The 9308-nt window shown below is 46.3% G+C and overlaps 2 protein-coding genes across 2 annotated transcripts in view; one reads left to right on the plus strand and one right to left on the minus strand.

Moving 5' to 3' along the window:
* AK88_05261 (uncharacterized protein) overlaps positions 1 to 5710 on the minus strand; it is a gene marked incomplete at both ends in the record, with an annotated part of 8038 nt that extends 2328 nt beyond the window's left edge. The window contains 5 exons of the mRNA XM_012482863.1: positions 36 to 836; positions 2524 to 3092; positions 3680 to 3883; positions 4460 to 5384; positions 5630 to 5710. Of these exons, the coding sequence (XP_012338286.1) occupies positions 36 to 836; positions 2524 to 3092; positions 3680 to 3883; positions 4460 to 5384; positions 5630 to 5710 (2580 nt within the window). The remainder of the gene's footprint in view (positions 1 to 35; positions 837 to 2523; positions 3093 to 3679; positions 3884 to 4459; positions 5385 to 5629) is intronic.
* Positions 5711 to 7320: 1610 nt separating this feature from the next.
* On the plus strand, positions 7321 to 8684 carry AK88_05262 (uncharacterized protein; the record flags this gene model as incomplete). The annotated part of the gene is made up of 2 exons (XM_012482864.1): positions 7321 to 8508; positions 8634 to 8684. The coding sequence occupies 2 exons, from the start codon at positions 7321 to 7323 to the stop codon at positions 8682 to 8684; spliced, it is 1239 nt and encodes a 412-aa protein (XP_012338287.1).
* Positions 8685 to 9308: the final 624 nt, after the last annotated feature.

Here is a 9308-nt window from a genome sequence, read left to right on the forward strand (position 1 = left end):
TCTGATTTCCTGGGTGTCTCAGGTTTCTTAGGTACCGATAATATCCCAGATGCTTCATGCTTGTTAGGTACTTCTGGTTTCTTAGGTGTTTCCTGTTTCTGAGGTACATCTGATTTCCCGGGTGTCTCAGGTTTCTTAGGTACCTCTAATATCCCAGATGCTTCCTGCTTGTTAGGTACTTCTGGTTTTCCAGGTACCTTCTGCTTCCCGGGTGTCTCCGGTTTCTTATTTACTTTTCCTTCGTTGTTTTTCGTTTCTGTGGGACCTTCCTCCTTCTTCTTCTTCTTCTTCCAAATTTTATCCAGTAAACATTTCGCTCTTTTGGATCGGCAGAATCTCAGTAGCACACACAAATATATAATAGTAAACACTATGAACGGTGCAAGCCCGGCAAGGTAACTAAGAGCTTGTAAATTTAACGTAAAGATCCCCACTAACGCGTAATTAAGCGTGCTTTGTCCTGCGGAGGACATACAGAATGAATACAGGACTGAGAGTACTACTATAAGCTTTATCCATGCTCTTCTCCCCATTTTACACTGTTTCAATTTCTGACACAGTTGCTTGAGCTTGTTCTGTGCTGTTGCACCCTGTGGCTTGCTCTTTATAGGTCGTGGCTCGTTTACTTTGTCCCTGGGCTTGAATTTTCTCAGCATGTCCACGAACACCCTGTTCTTCGGTGCACCCGACGCATAAGCGTCGTAAAAATTACGCTGACCCCGTTTCCCTATATCTGGTTCACCACTCAACGATACGGTGGTCGTTCCAACTGTAGCTGCATCTTCTGTGTCAATTTGGCTTGTTTCATTACCCGATGATGTACCTAGTGTACTCGCCTAACGTAAATATAAAAAAGGGGCATATATGAGCGTGTTATGGTGTATGTACAGAAGGATGTAGAGCGTGCACATGGTAGGACGGTTTACAGTTGTTATGAATGCGTTAAGATATTATCACAATAAATGTGGTAACTGTCCCAAAATACAGTTGTTCGTATCATACACCGTCAGCAAGTTGCCGAAAACACAGGACGAGAATAAATATAGAAAATTTCACAAGCAACATCATTCTGTTTCTTCTTTTCCCTTTAGAAAATGTTACAAGTGGCGAAATATTGTTTATATATATATGAATTATAGAATTGTTTTCTCTTCCACTTCTAGGTGTATAGATTAAGCGCGTAATATTTCTTCCTATTGGGCACTAGTAAATATTGATAGAATCAATTGTGTACGAGGTTTACTATTCTTACCTAAATATATAAATATGATTTGCATAAGTAAATCACGTGCGCCCTAATATAAGGGAAGAAGGATGTACGTAACAAAACGGAGGAACCCATGGTTGGAACATGCTGTACGATATGAATGTTGACTAAAGGGGTCAAATATTTTTCACAATTTCAGCACGGGCTCATGGTCGCCATGTCGCCGTTTTAACGGGATAATAAGAGCAAAGAGCATATTCACGGGAGAAAAATGCTATATGTGGAATAAGACTTTACTCTCTTTAAGTCAGGTATAATGGTGAGGAAGATAGTGACCACAAGATAGGTATGCCCCTTTTACATATACGCACTGCGAACATTTTTGTTTGTTTACGTGTTGAGCCGCGAGTTCCACGTTACACTGTATCAGTGTTTTTGGGGGGTTTGTTATTGTCGCGTATTCGAATAATTATACATGTGTCGTGGTCGTCGTCGCCATTATCACTACGGTTGATCCTTATGCCGTTTTCAGCCCGTAATATATGTCGCCAATTAATAAATGTGAGGAAATATAGTGTACACAGTTGTATAAATATACGGCCCTTTTTTTTTTTGACAAAATGTGAGTGGATTTAATTAAGAATACAAGGGATACATAAATAAAGGATAAGTATAGTGCAATTGTGTGGTTAGGGCTTACTGTTTATAGTTTCGGGGATTGTAAGGCTCGGGGATTGCGAGGTGGAAGGATTGTAAGGTGCGGGGACTTTAAGTTTTCTGGATTATGTTGTTGCGCCATACGGATTTAAGGTTCGGGGTTGAAGGCTTACTGTTTCAGGATTGTAAGGTTCAAGAATCCGTATGCTGCATTCCATGTTGCGGATTCAAGAATAAGGGTTTACGGTTCACGGGCTAAGAAGTTGTAGGGGGCTTAAGGTTTTAGGGATTTTTTTTTTTTTTTTTCTTCCGGAAAAATAAACCGTCATAATTACAAGAGCACATATATACCAATACTGCATACCATCGTACCCATATCCTTTTCCCATGAACACCCAAATATCTAATATATTGTGTCGCACAAGCCCAACGTCAGTTGCGTCCAATGTACAATGTATCCGGCATTTAGGGACATACGTCCGTAGTGCGTTTTCTGTTCGTTTTTTGTCTTTTCTGTGTCGAGTAGTCCAAATAGTGTAAATTTGGTTATAGTTCCTTTTGGAAACATGGACGGGACGAAGGACACTTGTTTTTGTCCTTTTTCCACTCGGTTATATTTGTGCATGCTTGTGTGTGAGCTTGTATGAGTTCATGCTTACTTTCCAAAGGGAATAACCAAGAAGGGCGACGATGACCAAAGTGACGAAGGCGAGGACGGGAGTAGTGGCGGTGAGGACCGTGCCGGTTAGGTCGGGTACATCGGGACCATCATCATTCGAAGGCACATTCTTTGGGTGTACAGTATGGGGCACCTGTGGAGGGCCTGGTGCGTAATGTCCTCCTAAGTCACCTGCTGCTTGTGGAGGATCTGATCCTAATACAAAATCATTAGTGCCACTTTTTTTATTAGAACGGGTACTTTGAGTGTTAGTAATACTAGGAGAGGAGGCAGTACCGGGGGACGCGCGCCCGGTACCTGTGTTGTCCGTATCATCATTAAGGACGAAGGAACCATGCACTTTAGTACAGTTTGAATGAGCAATGCCGTAGAAACATGTCTTATCGGGAATCGGAAAACCGGGGTGTGATGTAGTGTGCACTTCCCCTGCACCGCCCGTTGCGCGTGGTTCTGTGACTGCTGACGCCTCTGATGGTGGTACTGGTCCCGGTGCGGGTTCTGCTGGTACCTGGGGGTCCTGGGTACCTGTATTTGCTGTAGAGTCTTTACCTATAAGTTGGAACAAGCAGGAGAATGTGGATAAAACTGAAGGTTTGAAGTGGATGCATGGTTATCGTTGGTCGCTCATCGTTCACGGTTGACCGCCGGTCGGGTGAGGAGGCAGGCGATGGGAACGGGGCATGGCACGGGGGGCAGGGCAGCGGGGACGGCGGGGACGTTGCCACCCCGGGAAAAGACTCTCTCTCTCTCTCGCACACAACACACACAACACACACACACAGTGTGTGTGTGTCCGTCTGTCGACGTCGCTACGTCTCTCTACCGGGCGCGGCCGCTCGCTCATTGCTCCGGTCATTCTTATTCGACGTTTGGTTTCTCTCTCTCCGTGTTCTGTTTCCCTCTCGCTGCGGAACTTGTTGTTTCTTTTTGCTTTTTTTTTTTTTTGCCTCCATGCGCTGTGGCACTGCTGTACTCACTGTTGTAGAGTGATCTACTCTTGGTCTGTCAGCCTATACCTGAACACTCGGATGAGGGAGAGGAGCTTCCGAAACTAACGTGTACGCTTACGCGATTCCCGTCATGCGTGCTCTCCGTAGTTTCTGAAGTAGGGGAACATGTTGACTTTGTTTCCTTACCTGTTGTTTTATCCTTCTGATCATCGATACCAGGCCCTTTTGGCGTCGGCGCCTCTGCTCCAGCCTTTTCCCCTTGTTTTCCTGCCGGTTCTGGTGGAGGTGGTGGTGGTCTGGCTGGTAATACGGGGGATGCCGGTGTTTGTGACCTCCCTACTGCAGTATCTGATGTTGCCGGCTTCGTCGCCGCAGGTTTAGGTGCTGGCACTGCAAAAAGGAGAACGGCAGAAAGATGGTACAAACATGATAAAAAAAAAAAAGCGACACAAGTGGTACAGAAAGAAGGGGGCGGGACGGTTCGATCAGGTAGCGGCAGCGTAGGGGCGGGACGGTGTTAGAGAGCGCGCACGTTGTGAGAAGAGGACAAAGACAGGAAGAAAGGGGGGCGCACGCGGTGAACTGGGTCAGGCGACCGCACGCGTACGGTGAGGTGAACTCGGTCGACTGCGTACTCGGTGAACTGGGCTGGACGATAGCAGTACACTTATGTTGTCGCCGTCATCTCGTCCCGCTCCATCCGTCGTCCGGTGTCTCACCGCCGCTGTTAAACCACGGTGACGCCGCAGTCGTGTCCGCCACCGCACACACGCAGACCTCGTCTACACTACCGCTCCGCTGTACGGTGCGCTCGCCGCTAATCCACGTTACGCTACCGCTATCGCCGTCGTGGCCGCCGCCATTCAACGTCAGCGAAGTCGTTTGCTGTGTTGTTGTGGTGGTATCCATATTGAGCAATACGGTACGTAGCGGGTCGTATTAGTGCTTTCTGCCCTCGGTCCTTACCTGACGTTTCCTTTAGTGATGGTGTGGTTTCCGCCGTTGCTGTAGCTGCTGGTTTTGAGCCGTCCGCGTGTGTGGCCACGGCCCCAGCTACGTTATCTGCAGTACCCGGTTCTGACGTGCCCGGTGATGTTGATGATGATGGTGTTGTTGGCTGTGGCCCCTGTGACCCTGCAGCCTGTTGTACTCCTGGAGTCCTTGAACGTGATGTCCCCTCCTCCTGGTTCTTCTTCTCTAATATACCTTTTACACATGTGTTATCTGTACACGTTCGTACCTCCGGCAATATTTGCTGCACCTTGTCTGTTATATCCTTCCCCAGTACCCCAATTTCTTTCTTTATGTCTTCTTTTAAGGCCTCCCCGTCCGATGCTCTTCCACGTGCGTGTACTTTGCAATCACTGCCTAATACTCCCACATCCCCATCCCTTAACCGCGTTTTATTCCGCTCAAACCACCGTCGCATTATGTGCAGCAATGTCCAATTGTCCGGATTCTGGCTGCTGTCACCCGACTGTAAATCCTGGCCCTCACATGTAGTATTGCGCGGTGTGGCGGATTGCGCAGTCATCAAGGCCTGCGCAGCTTCAAATGCTTGCCTTCCACCAGCAGTTTCTAAACATTTCTCCCCGACTATTTTCTTCATAAATATATTTACTAGAATACATTTCATATATGGTATTATGCCGTCTGCCCCAGTGTTCGCACTCTGTGGGGTCTCACCGGACGCGCCCAAGTGAAGTCCATATTTAAAGGACAATGCTATAAGTGTCAACCCGCATATACCTTGGTCTTCTTCGTTCCACATTCCACCACTCTGTTCTTGCATTCCGGGACCACAGAAAAGTTCTATTATTTCATCTTCCGCATTTTGCATATATTCTTTAAAGTGCTCCCACACTTCCAGTACATGGTGCCAAAAGAGTTCCTATGAGTATAATATACATTACATGTTTTGCCGTGAATTGTACTTATGCCGCGTATTTTGCAGCACTGCATATTTGCACACATAACTGCGCGTACTGCTCTACATATATAGTTCTCCTTGTTAATGGGCTCACGGCATATTACAATATGGACATATGTATGTCCCCTACACAGTCCAGAGCAGCACAATATGCTCATATGATGATGCACCTGCTCCCTCTAACTCCCGTATATATGTGAACATACTTGAAAGTTCTTATCCTCCTTTACCGCTGTATCCGCCTTCTCAATAAAATCGTCCCATAGTACTAACAAATAATCCCACATGGCTCTGCCGCTATTTTAGTTTTATATAGGATGCCACTCTGCTCGATACTTATTCAATGTCCACTTAATTTTAACATTATCCTTCGGACCTATATGCCTTTATGAGGAATTGCTGTCATCACATACTCAGAATAATTCTCCCCCACTAAAATCCTTAACCACAATACTCTCCTTAACAACAAACACCACTTGCGAAACAAGTACCCCCCTTAACAACAAATACCCGCCCTTAACAACAAATACCCCCCTTAACAACAAATACCCTCTTCACACTGGCTCTGTGTGCGTACACCTAAAAACCGCAGTAACAACAAGAACATCAATGCTGCTGCCGTCATTGCTACCGTCGTTGTCGCCTTACTTTCTTCGTGCTGCCCTGCCACATAATATGTGTGTTCCTTCCTCCGCCACACGTCTCGCTGTTGCCCCGCTCTCTGATACCCCTCTCTGGATCACTCACACGAATCCTTCACTAGAACCATGTTACGCGGACAATCCCGTTTACCCGGCCGCGTTGGTCGACGCGTTTGCTCGGAGAGACAGTGTGTCCTCCTTCTTACATTCGGACAATCCTTCGTCCAATCGGTCTTGCACTTGGCCGCTGTGGTCGACGCGTGTGCTCGGAGAGACAATCTCTCCTCCTTCTTACACTCGGACCGATCCGTTAACCGGCTACTTCGTCGAATCGTTGTTGCACGTGGCCGCGTTGTTCGACGCGTTTGCTCGGAGAGACAATGGTCCTGCGTGGTGCACTTGGCCGCTTTGGTCGACGCGTTTGCTCGGAGAGACAATGTCTCCCTCCGTTCTTACACTCGGACAATCCTTCGTCGAATGCTTCTTACACTCGGAGGCAATCCCTTTACGAGGACGCGGTGACAGGGGAGGCGTTGACGGAAGAGACGTTGACGGAGAGGCGCTGACGCAGAATCGTTGACGCAGAAGCGTTGACGGGAGAATGGGAGACTTGACGGAGAAGGCGTTGACGGATAGACGGCGTGACGGAAGAGGCGTGGACGGAGACGGGGTGACGGAGAGGCGTTGACGGAGACGGGGTGACGGAGAGGCGTTGACGGAGACGGGGTGACGGAGACAGCGTTGACGGAGGGGCGGGACCCGGAGACGGGGTGTGTGTATATTTTTTGTTGTTGTTGTTGTGGTTAATGCGCGGTGTGTAGTAGTAGTAGTAGTACTAGTAGTAGTAGTCGTACTTTTTTTTTTAAGACGGGAATAAAGTCTTTCATGTAGCCATGAGTCATGACGCAGACATAAGAAATTTTATTGCGGCATGCGGTGATTTTCTACGGAAGAACAACATATGGCACGGGCAGAGGTATTGGGTAAGTTCAACTATACAGGAATTCAAGGAGAAGTAGGAATGTTGTATTTTATGCAGCAAGTATATATATATATAGGCAAATGAAACCTGTATACGTGCATATACTATTCGTACGCATATGATAGAGGTCAGTACGGTATTTGGGGGATAAAGAAGGACTGTATGCAGAGTGAACATAACCATGGGGAAGTATAGGTGCATATAGTAGAATGTAGACTGAGGAGGAACTGGGCAATATATATGCATATATGGATTATTCCATCTACAGAAAACAATGCTCAAGGAGGTTGACGATATACTGCATGAGTTAACCCGCATACTTGGCTACAGTGCCGGATGGGTCGCTGGTGCCTGTGGAAGTATGTATAACACATCGGAGACGGCAACATGCTTCAGAAGGTGTACGGAAATTGTAAGTTTAATGCTATATATGAAAGGATATGACTATGACAGGCAACAATATACGTGGGGTAAAAGAACAGTGAAGGAAAAAACCGCAGAACAGTTTAAAGAATATTTAACATGTGTAGTAGCGGGTGAGGTTTTATTAAGACTATATGGGAGGAATAATGCTCATTTAGAGGTAATGCACGAGGTTTCGGAACAGTTAAAACAGGAGACACTTCAGGGGACCCCGGTTAAACATGGTATATGTGAGAAAAGGGATTTTGCAACAATAATATTTCAATCCAGGGGTATTGGACAAGGAATAAAAAATCGATTAGATGAGTTAAATGCAACTGTGGTAACGCGAAGAGGTAGCAGTGGGCGATGTGGATCAAGGAGATGTGCATGGGACAATACGGAGCAAGCTGATAAAGGCGATAAAAGCAAGAGTGACAGGGAATGTAAGGAAAATGCGGAGCACGCAGTGATACAACAGACGGGGGATACGCAGCTAATAATCGAATGGATTGAGGCCACTCCCAACAGCCCCGTGATGAAGTTGTTCCAGAACATACGGAAACCAGGGGGATCCCAGGGCAAATGTGACATACAGAAGAAGGTAAAGGAGAAGGTCCAGGAAATGCAGAACACAGTGAACAGGACAACAACGACCACTGTGAGAGGGGGGGCACGCACACGGGGCTCGGCACCTAGAGGTGGCAGGGGAGGAGGAGGGGCAGGATTTGGTGGAAGAGGTGGACGGGGTGGATCTGTGGGAGTAGGAACGGGAAGAGGAGGAGGACCAGGGGGAATAAGTAGAGGTGCGCATCCTAGTACACCAGGACGGGCAGGAACAGGTCCTGGGGATGCATCGACTACCGTTAGCAAACCCGCCCCGGCCAAACCCGCCGATGGGCAACCACCATCACCAGCCAAACCAGCACCACCAGCACCCGGCAACGGAACAAACACCGCTGCCAAACCAGTAGCAGCGAAACCAAATGCGGCCGCGGGGAAACCACCGGTAGGAACGAAACCGGAGAACACGAAGACGGCGGGATCAACGAAGATTGTAGTAACGACGACGACACGGCGGATGCGCGCGTTGTGGATACTAACCCTCGTGACGGTAAATCGACGAAAGCGACGTCGAACGCAGTTTGCACGAGCACGCGTTATTATGTACATAATTCATTACAGAATATGCAACAGGAGGATGGGCGGCACATGAATGGGAGTAGCACATTATAACACTAGATCCGCGTTCCTTCATTAAGTGCCATAATGTGTTACTACGCTTAAGTTACTTCGTAACCCCGTTTTTTTTTTTTTTTTTTTTTTTTTTTTCAAGGGGTTTTTCATTCTAAGCATGTTACTTTGCATTTCCGTTTTTTCTTCTTTTTTCTTCTCTTACTCGTTTTGAGGCAGAAAGCATACGTGAAAATTATGTGACACTAACATATAACTTTTCCCCTTTACATACGTATAAAAATACTCCATACACAATCCATTCATAAGTTAGAATTAAACTTTTTTTTTTTTTTTTTGCGATAATGTTACATGCAGTACAAATTTTTTACATCTCCATTTATAAAATAAGGATTTGAGCGCATTCTCGTGGCAAACAATTGACTACGGCACCTAGTGTTTTATGCATCAGCGTATTATGCGCAGCGTATAAACGCAATAAAGCCGTAAATTGAATATATTCCTATATATATGTAACGGTTCAGTTACAAAAGAAACATTTTCCATCTAAAACCCTACAACTCAAAGCCCACACATTTATTCAAATTTTAAAATGGCGTTTCCTCTTCTAAAGCTCAAAATAATTTATCTTCTGTGCATTTTTTTTTTCTTTTTTTTTTTTTTTTT

Source organism: Plasmodium fragile (assembly GCF_000956335.1).
Source record: "Plasmodium fragile strain nilgiri unplaced genomic scaffold supercont1.109, whole genome shotgun sequence".
Taxonomy (NCBI): Eukaryota; Apicomplexa; class Aconoidasida; order Haemosporida; family Plasmodiidae; genus Plasmodium; species Plasmodium fragile.